Genomic DNA, 18,350 nt, shown 5'->3' with positions numbered 1-18,350 from the left:
CGAAAAACCACCAGAATAAATAAGGACACAGCAAACACTTTACATTTGATTTACCCAAAAACACCCATCATAAATAAATACCTTATGCATACCTTGATGGGGTGTAAGAAAATTTGCAAGTCACATCCAATGCAGTCAGGGCATCAAATGAAAGGAACTTGGGGTCCACGAGGAACAAGAAAAACACATTTTCAGTGGAAAAAGGCCACCACGGACGCAAACAGACTGGACCTTGTGGTCAGCAGGAGAAAAAATATATCTCAAGACAAACTTGATCTACTGAGCACTAAACAGACGAGGGAACTTTTCTGTGAACCGAATTCTACGGGCACATAAAGCAAAATAACTGTTGCCCTGATAACAAATACGATTAATATATGACTAACTTTTTTTTTAAATGGTGTATAGAGTGAATAACTCTGAATGAATTGTCAATCTGAAATTACTTCACGAATGGCCTCTGTGATTGCACGTCGGTTTGCTGCCTTAAGTTAAGTTTTAAAAAAAGCATTTATGAAAATGGAGGGAGAAATGATTTAACAGTGGGATCGGTTCATGGTGGTATTTTTCTCCTTTTAAGAGGAACAAACATCTTCTTTAACACATGAGCACAGCACACGGCGGAGGTAGAATTATCTTTTTCAGCTTTTATTCAGGTCAGTCACGATCAAGATACACCCGATAGTCAGTAGAAGAGGACCAATCACCTTAAAACGCAAATTAAAAGTTGTTCTGCTGCTTAAAACGTCCCTGATTTAAAAAATAAGTACAGATCGTTCAGATATTTCAGTTCCAAAACCGCAGGACTAGGACCATCGACTGGATCCCTCGTCCATGTACAAACAACACACAACAAAGTCACTCATGTTCCAAACACTCTTAACGGGAGTTTAAAAACTAATTAATGCATTTTCAAAACCAGTGCATTTACACTCTATACAGATCTATTGCTAAAACACGATTCCAAAGCAACAGAAGCGTGTGTCGTGGTTGGTGGGCATCAGAAACCACAGATTTGTTTTTGTTTTGCCTTAATGCAGCTGGACCACAAAACATTGCGGCAAACGCGGGCTGTGCTTATTTGGACTTCGCGAATCCCACCCGGTTGTTCTCCCGGTCGAAGACGGTATAATATTGGCCGATGAAAACGTCTCCCAAAATCCACAGAGGCCCGGCGGGGGCGGGGATGTCAAGCCCCATGAACCCGCTGAGGCAAATGGTCTTCCCTGCCTGGCTCTCCTGGATGGACAGAGACAGACGAAAAAGTCAGCGCGGTACCTAAAACATCGACGCGCCGTCTGCTAATCTTTAATACAAACCGGAGAGTTAGCAACAACAACAACAACAACACGAGGCACTGAGAACACAGCCAGCTGGACGGACCCGCTGGAGATCAAGTCCCAAAAAACAAAATCAGCCCAGTCCAACCATTACTGCTGCAGGCATTCAACACAAACAAAGCTCCACTTGTGCTACTTTATGACGCCACCGTCACAGCGGCCCTGATGAGGCAGCTCTCTGCTGCCCCCTGCTGGTGTGCGGTGCGGAGACTCACCTTCAGGACGTACTGCTCTCCTGTCAGGCTGTAGGACTGTCCGCCCACATTGAAGGTGATGACAGGCAGAGTTGGGATCTTGTTACAGTTCACCATGTACTGCAACACAAACAACACATGTCGTTTAGCCACGTCCCCGCTTTCGACGACGAGAGAATCGGGCCCGTCGCTTTGCCGAATTTGTCACCTCGCCGGGTGTTTGACTCGGCTCACAGCGACTCTTAAACATAACACAAAACTCATGAAAAAAATGTAAAAACAAAAGCCAAAATATTAGTAAAACAAATGAACTGATGCAAAATAAATGTGGAGAATATTAAAAAAGAAAATGTATATAAAAGTTGGGTGTTCTATGTAAGATGAAGAGCTGTATCTCGAAATTCGGAGGCTGTCAATAAAACCTCATATTTATTTAAATTGTGCTCCTTAATTTTTTGGACATACAGAGAGGAAAGCTTGTTGGGAGTACTCTGTAAATGCCCATGCCAACATTTGCCCTCCTCGAGGCCAACAAAACGCAGTTTACCTCTCCCTGGATGAGCGGAGTGGCTCCAATAGCTTTCTGCAGGGCCCTGACTTCGGCCGAGGGGCCGGTGATCAGAGACGTGCCGGTGTCCACGATGGCCTCGCAGCCACCTTTACACAGATCCAGCTGGCCACCGACTCCCATCCTGTTAAAACACACTCGCATCAGCACACAACCAATGTACACAGCGAACTGTGGTGTCGGCGTTCACACTGACTTTTCTGTTTTCTGAAAAAGTGGCACTAAGGCCTGTTCGACGCTAATGAAACGGCGGAGTCTGAGACCTGTCTATCAAACTAATCTGTTCAATATCTTGACAGGTGACCAATGTCTGACGGACTGATTGGATTCCCACCAGTTCATCGAGAGTTCTTTGTGGTTGGTCAATCCTGTAAGCCTGAAGAATCCACTGCAGCAGGACAGAATAAGCTTAAAGTAAGAATACGAGGACCTTGTGACCTACAGGGGCCCGGAACCCACTTTTCATTTGAAGGAACTTTTCCATCTACTTACAGTGCTGACCTGCGTTGTTCCAATGCTTGAGCTACACTATAGTCATGAAAAAGGGCAAAGGAGGGCATCCGGGTAGTGTGGTGGTCTATTCCGTTGCCTACCAACATGGGGATTGCCGGTTTAAATCCCCGTGTTACCTCCGGCTTGGCCGGGCGTCCCGACAGACACAATTGGCCGTGTCTGCGGGTGGGGAAGCCGAATGTGGGTGTGTGTCCTGGTCGCTGCACTAGCACCTCCTCTGGTCAGCCGGGGCACCTGTTCGGGGGATCTGGGGTGGAATAGCGGGATCCTCCCACGCACTACATCCCCCTGGTGAAACTCCTCACTGTCAGGTGAAAAGAAGCGGCTGGCGACTCCACATGTATGGGAGGAGGCATGTGGTAGTCTTCAGCCCTCCCTGGATCAGCAGAGGGGGTGGAGCAGTGACCGGGATGTGACCAGGCCACACACTAGAACGATCTCATGGGTCAGAGACCTGTTCCTCTGGTCCAGTCCAGGACACCATCAAGAAGGCTGTGTGGAATTTTTCAGCTTTGCTGAAGAAAATGACGACTAGTAAATATCAGTAGGGGATAAAGAATGCTACTGATTGGACTACAGTAAATGACCCCCCCCGCCCCCCACTATCCAAAGAGTAAACTGATTTCTACTGAGGGTGTTTGAGAATAAACAATATCTTCAGGTGTGCCGTGCCTCCACTACCTTTCTATTTGATCTGCAGCTCTCCAGCAGGAAAGACACAACCCTTTAAGCTAAAATCACATCAGAGGCTCCACCTTCACAGAATAACGCACACGACTTGAGTTAAGAGACATTAATGTGTAGTTTGGACACACACCCGTCCATGCGGATCTGCCAGTAGGCCTGTCGGCTGATGTTGAGATAGTGAAAGTCCCCGCTGTAGTATTTAGGGTCGGTTCCTCCGAGTAAAAGCTCACCGCCGGGCTCGGTGTCAGGGTTCCTAAGAGGAAGAGACAAAGAGATGAGGGGGGTAGCTCCTATGTCATCAAAAGGAGCCCATGATGTAATCAACAGACGTTAAAAATCAGGGCGCCTCCGTAGCCGAATGGTTACAGCACATAACACGTGGTCACAACGGTTGCTGGTTCGAATCCAGCTGAAGACCTTTGTTGCACGTCATGCCCCTCTCACTACCATTTCCTGTCTACCTTTATTTGACTGTTGCTGTCTAATAAAGAAAAGGCTAAAAAATAAAACTTAACAGTGGGTCAGGTTGCTATACCTGAATCGATGAGCCAGCATTGACAAAACTACTGACTGTTCAGTGTTTTGCTCGTCGTGACGCCTAAATCAAAACACAACTATCGTTAATTTTAATATCTACTGCTGTGTTTATCCCGCTATGCTAACATCACCCTGCACTCTAATGCCCCTTTTCCGCCACGTGGTACCGGCGCAACTCGACTCGACTTTTTCATTTTCCGTTACTGGAAAGTACCGGCATTTTGGTACCCGTTACCTCTTTTCTGGTACCGCCTTTGTCGAGGTTCCAAGAAAACTGGAGCAAGTACCAAAATCAATGCAGACCAGCTACACTGAGGGGGTACTGTTAGGGTACTGGAAAACGACACCTCCGTGAGTCGGGTCGAGCCGGTTCCAAGTAGTGGAAAAGGGGCAATAGATGGTTTTTCACCTTTAGATGGAAGCAAACTCGCAAAAATGGCGTAGGGTTTAGTTACTCTTTAAAGGGATAGTTCGGAGTTTTTGAAGCGGGGCTGTATGAGGTACTTATCCGTAGTCGGTGTATTACCTACAGTAGACGGTGATCGGTGTGCCGGCGGCTTGGAGAAGCAGGCAGGAGTATAGGGCAGGGTTAGCAAGCAATGTACTACTGGAGAAGGGGCCAGAAACAAAACGCATTTTAGCTACCTAAAAAAAAAGGCCTGCGTAAAAAAAATGAAAAATAAAAAAATCAATGTTAGTTTAAGTGTATGCTGTATTTAGAATATTTTCACTGCTTTACCTCGCCATCAGACAGTCCTTTATTTCAGCACTACATTTTCTCAACCGTATAACTTCTGTATTCCTACGCATAAGCATGGCTGTGCCACGCACTGTATTAAGCCGCCCGCAGATCAGCAGTTTAGGTCAGAAAGAGCTGTTGTGCAATCAGACTGAAATCAAACTCCACTTTTCTAAAGATTTCGCAGATGGCGCTTGCTTGTTGTTTTCTGGGCTGTTCAGACGAAGTGTCCCGGTCACCATATAGGTTTCACCCTCTTCCATTAAGGGATGTACTACTTCTACTTTCAGCTGCTCCTGTTCGGGGTTGCCACATCAGATCACCCGTTTCCATCTCTTCCTGTGTCCTCAGCGTCTTCCTCTGTCACACCAGCCACCTGCATGTCCTCCCTCACCACATCCGTAGACCTCCTCTTTGGCCTTCCTCTTGCCTGGCCTCCATATATCTGCCTTCCTTCTCTCAATCATATCAGCCAGCTCTCTTCCTTTACCAGTCATAGTGCCAACATTCACATCCCGACTCTCGCCTCAACACTCCTACCCTTTCTCCTCTCCCACTGCCTCTGGACATGCCTTCCTCCTCTCCTTCTCCTTCGCCCAACAGTGGCATAGTTTCCACCGGCAGCCCGCTGGCCAACAGTACCGGTCGTGGTCATTGGTAACCCAGGCCTCGACCGATCCGGCATGGAAATCTGATTTACGATCCGCATATTTGATTTGGTAAATATTTTACGCCGGATGCCCTTCCTGACGCAACCCTCCCCATTTATCCAGGCTTGGGAGCGCCACCAAGAACGCACTGGCTTGTGCATCCTCAGTGGCTGGGTTCCTCTTCTGTTGAGAGATATTGGCCAAACAGTTGTGGCTAGTTGCTTTGACTACAGACATCAACACTCCACCCACAACATTGAGACACGTCCGTGTTTGCAGTGATCATTTTTCTGAAGAGGATTATGTAAAACCAAGAGCCAATAAGCCAGACAGACACTCGCCCAAGTCCACTGCTGCACCCGATAGAACTAATTACCCACAAGTGAATGAAACGACTTACCAAACACTTTGGTAAAGTTGGAAATACATATTCGCAGATTCTTCCTTCCCGGATCAATAACTCATAAGTGAAACATTGTTGAAACACAAACGACGCCTCTTTCCTTCCGCGGCAAGTTAAGACAACGAGCTACAACATAATTTTCACCAGAGGGCCATCCTCCCAGCTGGACAAAGGACTCGGTCTCAGTGTACAGCCGACTGGGAGACCACTGCGCAGGGACCGTCTAAAAAGTGCAACACTGAAAAGAGATACTACAAAAAAATTCCATAACTTCACTCGTATACAGTGTAGCGCCCCCCAAAAATGACTTCAACCCCCTCCTTATCTCCTGAGTTTAGGAGATTCACTGACAGAGGGATGAAAGAGTTTTCATACCTCCTCACAGGGCTGTGCAATATGACCAAAATCTCATATCACGATACAGGTCATTCATATCACGATAACGATACATATCATGATAACGATACATAATATCACGATACAGGTCATTCATATCACGATAACGATACATAATATCACGATATAGGTCATTTATATCACGATAACAATTCATATCACGATAACGATACATATCACGATACAGGTCATTCATATCACGATAACTATTCATATCATGATATAGGTCATTCATATCACGATAACGATACATAATATCACGATACAGGTCATTCATATCATGATAACTATTCATATCACGATAACGATACATATCACGATATAGGCAATTCATGTCACGATAATTCATATTATGATATAGATCATTCATATCACGATAACGATACATATTATCACGATATAGGTCATTTATATCACGATAACAATTCATATCACGATAACGATACATATCACAATATAGGTAATTAATGTCACGATAATTCATATTATGATACAGATCATTCATATCACGATAACAATTCATATCATGATATAGGTCATTCATATCACGATAACAATTCACATGATATAGATCATTCATATCCCGATAACGATACATATCACGATATAGGTCATTCATATCCCGATAATGGTACATAACATGATATAGGTCATTTTCTGTAAATTCAACGAATAGTTTATATAAAATGACCACATGGAAAGGCCTATTTCTTATTACATACTTGACAAATAAAAGGCACTTACTGATATTTGATTATTTTTCTCCTTTTATTTAGAACCTTTGCACAATTTCTCAATTGAGCATGTAACAAAATATAAAAATATTAATGTACAAAATATAAGAAGGTAAAGAGAAAACATGGTTCTCATCTGTACACTCTCTCCGTACTACTGATTGACACGATTCTTGCGTAGGTGGTAAAAGAGGCTAGTGGTGTCCGAGTCTGTTGCGGGGACTGGAGTGCGGCATATTTTGCAAAGTACAGTTTTCTGGTCCGTGTCAGACTTTTCATACCCAAACCACGTCCGTACGATAGAAGCGGCCCCGCTTTTAGGAACAAGCTCCTCGTTTTGTCCTGGCTGGTCGGAGTCCTTCTGTTGGGAATTACCCCGTCCTGCGTTACATTCGCTGTCCTCCGTGGTTTGTTTGCATTGCCTTCACGCAAATTTCTTGCCCGCGTCCGTGCTGTGCAAAGAGCGGAAAGGGTCGTCCGAATGACGAAAAATATCGCCCTACGAATTTGCGACACGATGAAATAAACGACAGAGCTTAAAATGAAACGATAGACGTTTTCTACCGTCACATCCCACAGCCCTACCTGCTCAGGTAGCCTTTCCTGTATTGAACTGGAACCCTGTGGCGGCTACCTGGTGGGAGCAGTTCGTATTCTGAATACAGGACATGAGAGGGGTCAGAAATAACATCCCAAGCCTGTTTAGCTTATTGTCTTCTCAAAGAGCACTTGAAGGTACGGATGCTCCGTCACCCCCACCACTTTCATTGCTGTGTGGACCAGTCTGTTTATTTGTAAACTTAACGGATATGTTACCAAACCAAGCTGAAATTCCGTATCGCAATACGCTCTCTATCACAGCATGATAAAATAACACCATCACCCTCTGGTCCAACCCAAACACCACGAGGTTATGCCAAAAAGTAGAGTCTCTGTTGGATCCTGGTACATACAGAATTCACATGGACCTTCCAAGACAGATGACAGTCAACATGTACACCCAGGTATTTCTAAGAATGAACCTGGGTAATACGAGCATTATGCATCAGTAGTGGAGGATGATTCCCCACATGTCCTGGATCAAAAATCATTTCTTTGTGTTTGCAATGAGATGATGGTCATCACACCATTGTACAAACTTTTTAACCTCTAAACTTAAGCCAGAAATGCCGGTGTCTGTATCCGTAAGTCCCGAGACGGCAGCGTCCTCAGACAACTTGACAACAAAAGTGCTGGGATGACTCCTTGTACAACCCATCCGTCCATTACTTTAACCGCTTATCCTGCTCCCAGGGTCGTGGGGATGTGCCATTTGCATATAATGAAAACAGAATAGGAGGACTCACACATCCTTGACGAATGCCTGTGTTGATGACTTTAGACTCAAGACAATGTTTGGTTCATTCGGACCTGCTGGGTTGTGTTGGTCAAAAAGGAGCGATACCGCCCGATGATTAACGGGTTAACAGACATCCGCCTGAGCTTACTGAGAAGGATGTGCGGCTGCAGGGCATTAAAACCTGAGTTGAAGTCAACAAATGACAGTCTGACATAGGCCATGAGGCTTTCAAGGTGTTGCAAAATAAAGTGTATTATGGTATTGCATCACCAGTGCCACAATTGTATTTATAGGGAAGCTGATGAGAATCTAACTGACGATTTATGTTCGATTTAGCTTCCACACCATCACAATGAAGTGTCTGGAAGTGTCTGTGTCTTTCCAGACACTTCATTACAACAGAGGTCAGGGCTACTGGTCTATAGTCATTATTTTCCTGGGGAACAGGTTTTTTTTTTTCCAGAGAAGTGGAACTATATGTGAATCAACAGACCTTTGAAAGGCAGAGACCCACGCTGGTATAAGTTCCTCTGCACATAGCTTCAAAAGGAAAGCTGAGACACCACCAGGGCCTGTTGCCTTATCGGTGTTTGTTCTTTTAAATAGTCTTGTGTGACTTCTTTGGGATTAATGCTTATCCCTGGATCACAGTCATCAATTGTTATCGTGTTAATGACACCGTCGCATTCTAAAGAGAAATCATGTGAACCGAGCCTAATGTAGAAGTTGTTCAAGTCATTTGCCACAGCACAGTCATTTTGTTGTGTGCAGTGTTTTCCTGGTGGGAGTCATATTTGTATTAGATTTCATAGTGGCCCCCAGTATATCCGCATTATTTGCACAGAAGTCCTATTCAAAGGATTCACTGTATTTTCTTTGTGCTGTGTTGAGTTTCTGGTTCAGCTCCCTCTGTGCTGATCTCAGTTGCACTTGGTCATTATCCTGAAAGCGAGCCTCTTGCGTTTGATAGAATCCTTGATGGCCTTAGTAATGTAGGACTTGTTGTTAGGATACTGTTTTATTGTCCTTTGAGGTATCACAGCATCCACAGAGAAGTTAATATAAGCTGTGGATTTGCTCAAATCAGATTCATGGATGCTGTCCCAGGCAGTGCTCAAGTAACACCCGTCAGAGTTTCAATACTGTCAGTGGACCGGACTGACGGTTTTAACAAGAGGGTTGCTCCTCGTGAGGACTGGACAGTAGATGGGATTGAGCTGAACAGTGTTATGATCAGGGCTCGAAATTAATGACGTCCCGATGTCCCGGGGACCATAAAAAATCCTACTGGGACACAAATATATTTTGTCTGGGACAATTCCGGGACAGTGAAAAAAAATGTCAAAGTAAACTTCGAAATAGGTGTTATTTGCAAAGTCGTTAATTAGGAGTATCTAGACGTTACTTTGTCGTTTGAATAATTTAATAAAAACGTGTGAACGGCGAAACTACAGAAGGCTTACGTTCTTGCGGCACCTCACCATGGGGCAGTCAATCGCCTGTTCGTGCAAATCATAGAATGCATTCTACGTCATCCACCCTGCCAGTGGCTGCTGCTTGACTCGCGCTATCCAACATTCATAGAGCCAGAGCGATAGACCATCATCAACCACAGTTAAAAGAAGAAGAAGAAAGACATGCTGAGGTGGCTGAATAAACAGCCCCCTGATGCAAGCCCCAATACCGCCGACTCCCGAAACGACTGCCGACTCCCGAAACTAATATTCATATGTTCAATAAAAGAATAAGTATTTTAAACTTATATGGTGGACCAGAGTCCATGGTGTGATGATTAAGTGACAAAAAAAGAATCAAATTATATGTATTCTGCATAATTGGGGGAGCGACGACAAGAATTACGATTTGGGACACTGTTGGTTATATCCGGGACAATACAAAGTAGAATTCGGGACAGTTGTGGGACACTGAGGAAAGAAGTTAATTTCGAGCCCCTGGTTGTGATCAGAATTGGACGGCGGTGGTTTGGCTCTAGCTGTAAATGTGCTCTGGATTTTTCCATATAACTTGTCCAGAAAATTCCTGTTTCTAGTGCCACATTTAATATACAAACCCAGGTAAAGACATTTCAAGTTTGGAAATCACCCAAACTGAGCATGGGAGCATCTGGTTGCAACTGTTGATGTACACAGTCCGCAACTTGGGCCGCAGCTCTCCCTGCATTCCACTTAGGGGCACAGAAACGGCACAAATCACAATGTTCCCAAACTCCCTCAGAAGGAAGAATGGCCTGAGACTCAAGCATGATAGCTCAATGTCCGGGTTACAGATAGTCTCCCATGTGGTGTATTGCCTACACCACTTGTTATCAATATAAACACACAGCCCGTCTTCCCTCGTCTTACCCGACTCGGAACTCCTATCCGAACGTGCCAGGGAAAAGCCATCCAACTCCATGAGCGAGCTAGGAATGTCCTGATGTAGCAACCTTTCTGTAAAAACAATGACGCATGACTCATAGTACTCGTAGCAAATTCTGGTGTAAAGTTTGAGTTCATCCATCTTATTCTTCAGGGAGCGTGCATTACACAGGATCAACGACGGCAAGGATGGCCTATTCCCTCTTCTTCGCAGCCTCTGTCTTACTCTCCCTTGTTCGCTCCACCGCCGTTGTCTCCGTGGCCTTTCTCCATTGTCGGACTGATCGTCTCGCCATCGGTACCTCCATGGTCTTTATAGTTCCTCGGGCAGGTTGGCAAAAAGCTGTATTCTTGCCCCGCTGGGGTTTTTCAGTGACAAGAGCGTTTCCCTGTCATAAATGCATGCTTCCGGTCCGCGGTGGCGTAGCGGTCTAAGCATCGGCTTGGTGTCGATGCAGTTGCCCACTGGGGACCGGGGTTCGCGCCCCGGTCTCGTCAGATCCGACTATGGCCGGACTCGATGAAGCAGCAATCATTGGCAACGCTGTCTTCGGGAGGGGGGCGGAGTCGGCTTGTGTTCGTCATGTGAATGCGTCTCTGTGTGTGTCGGAAAAACAGTGGTTCGGCTTGGATTCGCCTTGTCACGAAAGTGGGGAGGCGCTTTCCTTCGAGACTGCCGGCCGGAGAGATGCAGTTGGCGAACGCATGCAATACGAGGGTGGGTGTTTGAATTAAAATAGGGATCAATTGGCCATTAAATTGGGAGAAAAAAAGGGAAAAATCAGAAATAAATTTTAAAAAATAAAATAAATGCACGCTTCCTGGTAGTTTCCATGGAATGTTGTCGTTTGACTGTGGCTTACTGCGAAAAGCAGCAAAAGCAGTCGCATGCAGAGAAATCTCCAAAAACTCACCATTTCACCGCGTTTCATAACATTAACACAATAACAGAAATGAAAGAAGGATGTATTAATCGCTCAGTCACAACTCATGCAGCAGCCCAGTTGTCTGGGTCGCCTACAGAGCAGCGCCAACTGCAGTCAGGAAGCCAGTTGAGTTATTGATCCGGGAAGTTCGAATCTGTGAATACATTTCCAACTTTAGCGTTTGGCAAGTCGTTTCCTTCATTTTTAGGTAACTGGCACTGCTGGGCACAGCAGTGGACTTCAGCAAGTGTTTATCTGGCAGTGGTTTTACATAATCCTCTTCAGAGAAATGATCCTTGCAAACACGGAGTTGCTGCAATGCGGCCGGAGTGCTGATGTCTATATTCAGTGCAACAAGCCACAGCCATCTAAGGCCACGGTGACCAGGACACTTCTTCGTTTGAACAGCCCGGAAAAGCACTCGCATGCAACATCTTGGAAATCTGTAGAAAAGTGAAGTTGGATTCCAGTCTGATCACGCAACAGCACTTTCTGAGCCAAAAAGCTGACCTGCGGGCGGCGTAATACAGTGCGCGGCACAGCTCTGCGTATGCGTAGGAATACGGAAGTTGTACGGTAGAGAAAATGTAGTGCTGAAAAAAAAGGACCGTCTGATGGCAAGGTAAACGGTGAAAATATTCTAAATACAGCATACACTTTAGACTAATACTGATTTTTTTAGGGGGCCTCTTATTAGGTGGCTAAAATACGTTCTGTTTCTGGCCCCTTCCACAGCAGTACATTGCATGCTAGCCCCGCCTATACTCCTGCCTGCTTCTCCAAACTGCGAGCACACCGATCACCGTCTACTGTAGGTAGTACACCGACTACGGATAAGTACCTCATACGGCCCCGCTGCAAAATACCCGAACTATCCCTTTAAAAATAACCCTCGTCTTTCTGCTCAATTTACTTTAGAACCAAGTGTAAGTCCTGGTTTGTGAGAACGATCCAGACGGGCTTTTATCTTATCTACGGCTGCTTTATCAGCGTTACCATTGCCCAACATGTTTTGTTGGTGTTCTGTTTAGACCCGGAATGACGTCTTCCGAGTCTGGTTCACAGTTCAAGTGCCAAAAGACAAGGTTTAACCACATAGTTTCTAAACTTGATGGCTCTTTGTTAGTCACAGATTAGCCATGGTGGCTATACTCAGCCACCGGTTTGGACTTATCCGGTGTGTCCAGTTTGAAGCCAGATCAATGTCTTACCTGTTCAGGTAGAAGGAAAAAACGTTTTGCTCCACTTTCTTCTGGTTCATGATGTTGTCAAAGACTGGCGTCACCCCGTCCACAGAGATGCGGGGGTAGGCCATGCCCAGGATCCCATCAAACTTAGCGGCGATGAAGGCCACGCCCGGCTGCTTCGTGGCCTCCCCAAACACCTGTTTGTTCACTGCTAAGTCTCCAATCTGGAGGGGAGAACACACACACACACACACACACAACAGAATATATGAATAATAAACCTAATTGGGATTATACATCGCTGTAGAAATGTCCAGCAATACGTGTGCGTGGCTAGCTTACTGTGCATGTGTCCTGACTGAGGTAGCCCGACAAACTGCCCGAGCCGTACTGAATAGCGAACTCGGTTCCATTCTTCACGTACGTGCTGGACTTGGCAGAGTTGTACTTGTGGTGAAGAACTGGAAAAAAGAGAAAGGAGTCATCTCCTCAATGTGGTTTTTGAACTAACAGAGACCGGCTGTTCTATGGAGGATGCGGAAAGCTGGATTGTTATGGAGGACTCACGGCAGGCGATGTCTGTGAAGGAGCAGTGGATAGAGGGAACCCACAAATTGGAGGAGCCTGTGTCAAACACCACCGTGAAGCTCTGTGGGGGGGTGCCGAGGCCAATCTCACCGTAATACTGAGCCTGGACAAAGAAAAGACAAGGAAAGACATGACTAGCAAGACTGAACAGTAGCATGAGGAAGGGGTTTGATACCCTGGGGTCCGGCATCAGACTTAAAACCACAAGTTAAACAGTAGGTTATTCCTGCTGAGTCATGTGACTCCTTCCAATCTCTCAGCTGATATTTCAGCCAATGCAGCAGGAAGCAGGTCACGCAGTTTCAGTCATGCTGAGAAATCAGCAGTAATTGTTCTTCATATGATTGCGACATCAGAGCTGTGAGATTCCCAAACTGAAGGCTTGAGGCATCTTCTGCTCCATGTGACTGTATGCAAACTGTGGGAAGACAGTCACTGACAAACACTTCGGGAGTGCTGGTCGATTAAGACAAACCTGTTCAAGTCAGCGTCGGTGATTAACTCATATCTCTTTTTGTTCCTGTTGACTATTCATCAATGGTAAATGTGTGTGTATTTGCCCATGTGACATCACACCAGCTATCTTGATCTTCCTACTGGACGATCTGACCCAGCAAGCAGGGCGACATTAACTGTGCTTAGTTCTTGTTTACAATGGGCTTACGTCAGGAAAGAAACATTAGTGAGAAGCTTAAAGGACCAACAAGTCAACTTACTTACACAGCTGAGATAAACAGTTTTCTAGCTGACAGTCCTATCCACCAAGAACATGTGACGTTCACACAGTTTAGCATCTTTTATTCATTTCAAGTGCCGATCGAGACAAAACATCTGCTTCGTCTGAAAGTTTACACCTTTTTTTTTTTAAAACACAAATTTCTCTCCTTGTATACTTATTCTAAATAGGATACAAACTATGCACATCCATTGTACGCTATGCATCTTCACGTCTCATTTTCTTGCCTCTATATTTTTCAAATTGTTATTCCCAATCAGTAACATTTCATCCATCCATCCATTGGGTCGCAGGGGTAACATTTCATATTACATATTACATGTAACTTTACTCATTTTTTTCTTCACTTTCGTGCCATTATGCCACAAATCCTGCATACATGCCGTAAAGTCATAATTTTACTTAATATATTGCAGTGTAATATTTATGTTACATTGTGGCGTTACATTTGAGACTCATTTCTTTCTCATTCATCTCCTCTATCGCTGGTTTGACCCAGTGTTGGGACAGCAGCCATTACAGCGCCGAGCATTATAATCTCATCCACTGTAATTCAATTTAACAAACGGACAACTGTCTGTCCCATTAAGAGGAACATGGCAGAAATGAAGATGGTGCACCTTATACAACAAAGTCATGTGAGGGTCAGAAAGTTTACACATCAGGCGTCTCTGCCAGCTGAGTCAGTCATCACACTGGGACAGTTCCTCATCCTGATAGAGACCCGATTATTCTCAAAAGAACTGACACGACCACAAATCAGGGTGAGTCAGCCAAGCTACATGCTGTGTGTGCAAGGGGGGGGGGGGAGGTCAGATTTTCTGGCAAGTCCAATTTTCCATTCACCTTGAAGGATTTGAGGAAAAGGCCAAGAAATACATAACACAACAAAACTTTTGTTTGTGGCCTCTTTGCACCTGCTTGGCTTTCTCTTAGGGGAGGGGGGGGGTGGACTAAAAGGTCCACAGGTTTGTTTGGTGAGCAGGGCAGCGGCGAAGCTTACGTCAAGGTAGTTCTTCAGGGTTTCTGGAGTGGGTCCACTGCTGGAGGGGAAGCCAAAGTTGTACTTAAGGGAGTGTTTTTCTGCAAGAAGCTCCTCTGCTTTCCTCCCCGAGTCTGTCAGCTCTCGTCTGATGGAACGGAACTTCTTCAACGGGATTCTGGAGGGAGGCAAAATGTCACAGCATGACTTTGGGGTTTAGGGCAGTTGACTGGTAGAACTCAGAGGACCTACTTCGTTTTCATTCTTTTCAGTACAGTGAGACCTCCTTACACACCTCATGATAAAAAAAGACTACTCGGGTAAACCAGAGTAGCAAAACCAACGACGTCTTTTACAAATAGAGCTCCATTCATTTGGGTAAATCATAACACATTAAACCAAGAGTTTAATCTAATCTTTCCTTGGTTTTTATTTCCATTTTTCTATGTACATAAATGATGAATCAAAGAAACGCTCAGGAACCTTTCCATTTTACTCTGAATCATCTGAGCAACCATCCACCGGACCAACAGTTGTAAGCCTAATTGGTAAAATCCCTTCTTAAAACCACTTGTTTGTGTTCAGCTGAAACCCTCCCGTGACTCATGAGTGAACAGGTCCAGTGAGAACAGGCAGTTGCTGCAGGTAGAACCAATGACTAAGAAAGAAATACACCAGTCACCGTAGGCCGGGTGCATTCATTTACAACTTCATTTAGCAGACGTTTTTATCTAAAGTGACCTACATCTGAGAGGTAGTCGGCTCGTAAAACATGAAGAATCTAAGCCACACACTCTTACTGGAGACTCGTCTCAAAGCCGGCATTCTTACCTACCGAGTCATCCGGCTGCGATAGAGTTGATTCATTCCGCCTATAGGATACAAGTTTTGAGTCCAGCACTTTATGATACAACCATGACTGTTAGAATGAGGCTCTCAGTATGGCAGCCTCATGTTGCTGACTTAGCGCTATCTGACTGGCTTCAGAATCATAAAAACTCTTATTGCCATGTGCATTACATGCACTAGGAACTTTACTTGCCACATACAGACCTACATACAGATCTGACAAACATTTAAGTAAAACAAAAGGGAAAATTCATATACAGATCACAATATTTATGTGTGTGGGAGACTGGCTGTCACTGGGGGGGCTGACGGGGGCGGGAGGCCTGCAGTTTGTGGATGTTAAATAAAAAAATCACTCAAGAGAGCCACAGCCTCTCTTCTGATTTACCTCTGGGTTTTACATGCACATCCACCAATGTTTTGAATCTCATCACAATGGCTACCCCTCATTTACACACAAGCCCCTCTGGTAGAGAAGTTAACCATGTTCAGAGTTATGCATGACAGTACTGTCCACTGTGCCATTATCGAAGAAAGGTCAGTGGCTGAGGGTATAGGTCATGCACACAGACGGTACAAACTGTTCTTTCTCTAAGGCATACAGACAGTATTGTAGTGTATTTGACACGGACAAGATAACTGGGTTTATCATCAGCTCCACAATACTGCCAATACTGGTGGTGGGCGTGCATGAAGAGAGCTGCAGCATTCTCTCCTTATCAACAAGCCGCCAATACAACACCAGGACACAGACCAAAATATCCATTTAACTCCGCTGCACAGATCATTTACAGCCAAGACACAGACGGTGCAGACCACACTGGCTGCCGTTGTTGGCCGACGCCCACATTTGTCATTGGCGATATTGGGGCCACACAAATAAAACTGACTTGACTCGACCCACGTCAGGCCAGTAAAGGGTTGTTTTTTTTTGTTGGCGTACTGCACAAAACAACCAAGGTTGGACGCATGTTGTGGTTTCCACTGAGTGACATTATGTCAAGTTACACCATGGTACTGTTGCCTAACGCAGGCTTCGAGGGTGAATAACTCATTCATCCGAACTTGTCTGAAATCGCTTATCTGAGATGATTTGTCTCGAATTTATCCCCCCAGTTTATCCCCCAGTTTATCCCCGAGTTTATCCCCCAATGTATCCCCCCAGTTTATCCCCGAATGTATCCCCCCGAGTGTATCCCCGAATGTATCTCCGAGTTTATCCCCGAGTGTGTCCCCAAATGTATCCCCGAGTGTGTCCCCGGGTTTATCCGGCATCGGCGCGGAGCGTGTGGACCTGCCCGGAGAGCGTCGACGGGCAAGCCGCGTTTCATTTGTCCAGAGCTTACTCACCTCACGACTGCGTCGTTCGTTAAAGCTAATGCCGCAAAAAGAAACAAATACAAAATCCCCATTTTGCAGTCAGCAGGCGATCAAAACAACAAGAAAAAAAACCCCCAAATCTCTAAAAACGCAGCCAGGCAGTCGGCAAACCCAGACGCACAACAACTAAATGACGGAGCAGTTCGACCTGACCCGCACAACAGCGTTATTTAATCACCTGACATGTGACGTCGGCCCGCCATGTGACACCGGAAAGGGGCGGGGCAAAAACCTGACCAACTTCCGCTGCGCCTTAAACGTCCCCTCGAAGCTGAGTCAAAGTAAAGGAGGTCCTCCTCACAGCGTGACGGGGGGGAGGGGGGGTTGGGTTTATGGTTTTGGTCAGAGTTCGCTGTGGAAGCTAATCCTTCATCGCGGAAGTTGCGCAAGCGGCTTCCGTTTAAGGCGCGGTAAACAAGGCGGAGCTTCCGTACGATCTGAGTTGGTGAACCACTGCCCACTTCCACTGAGCAAAGCCGCTCGGTAGGCCTGCTAACTTAACTTTGATGTATTTTGTTCTTATTTCTATTTCTTATTTTATCTTTTATTTCTATTTGTTTCTGTTTTTCTTATTTCTATTTTTGGTCATCTTGCGTCTTAGTAGTTTTTAGTTTTTTTTTCTCACTAGAGCTCGAGTGTCTGTAACAGAACCCTGGTGGATGAATAAAGTATTCTGGTTCTGATTCTGGTTACAACTCACTCCTCTCTGCCCCAGCCCGGGTCTGTCTCCTGCCCCATATCTACTCCTGTATTTTCACCATGTGTGTCTGTGTGAGAGTCTATAAAGGGCCAAACTAAAGCACTTGGGGCCTCGATTCTTTTTGGAGGTTATTGGGGATGATCAGGGGCACGCTATAAAAAAATAGCAGAACATTCAAATATAATTATAACAATTATGCGTAATTATGCAAAAATATACATTTTTCTAAATTTTTCTAAAAATGGCTCAAAGCCACTTTTCAGATGATTATGAGCGTCTTTGATTTTTTCACCTATATAAAAAAAAATTTCTGGGACTTAGAAATGTTTTGGCATTATGCAAAATATATGCATTTTTGCAAAAATGCACTTATGATCCTCTTTTTTTTGGAGGTGGTAGGTATTGTTCCAGAGAGGACCAGAGAAATAGCAGAGAATTAAAATAATTATATTGATTATGCATAATTATGCAAAATATGCATTTTCTAAAAATGGCTAAAAACCACTTTTCTCATGTGTCGTGTG

At 45.0% G+C, this 18,350-nt stretch overlaps 1 protein-coding gene across 1 annotated transcript; it reads right to left on the bottom strand.

The window, feature by feature from the left end:
* Window positions 1–627: 627 nt before the first annotated feature.
* On the bottom strand, window positions 628–17,292 carry ctsd (cathepsin D). The gene is made up of 9 exons (XM_056278257.1): window positions 17,097–17,292; window positions 14,919–15,075; window positions 13,159–13,282; window positions 12,934–13,052; window positions 12,616–12,815; window positions 3,433–3,555; window positions 2,082–2,226; window positions 1,556–1,654; window positions 628–1,239 (listed from the first exon to the last, which is right to left on the bottom strand). Exons 1-9 carry the CDS (start codon window positions 17,156–17,158, stop codon window positions 1,078–1,080), a joined length of 1,191 nt encoding a protein of 396 aa, XP_056134232.1. The 5' UTR covers window positions 17,159–17,292; the 3' UTR covers window positions 628–1,077.
* Between the last annotated feature and the right edge of the window lie 1,058 nt (window positions 17,293–18,350).

This window comes from Lampris incognitus, chromosome 4 (genome assembly GCF_029633865.1).
Source record: "Lampris incognitus isolate fLamInc1 chromosome 4, fLamInc1.hap2, whole genome shotgun sequence".
In the NCBI taxonomy this organism is placed as follows: domain Eukaryota; kingdom Metazoa; phylum Chordata; class Actinopteri; order Lampriformes; family Lampridae; genus Lampris; species Lampris incognitus.
This window is presented reverse-complemented; position numbering and strand designations above follow the sequence as displayed.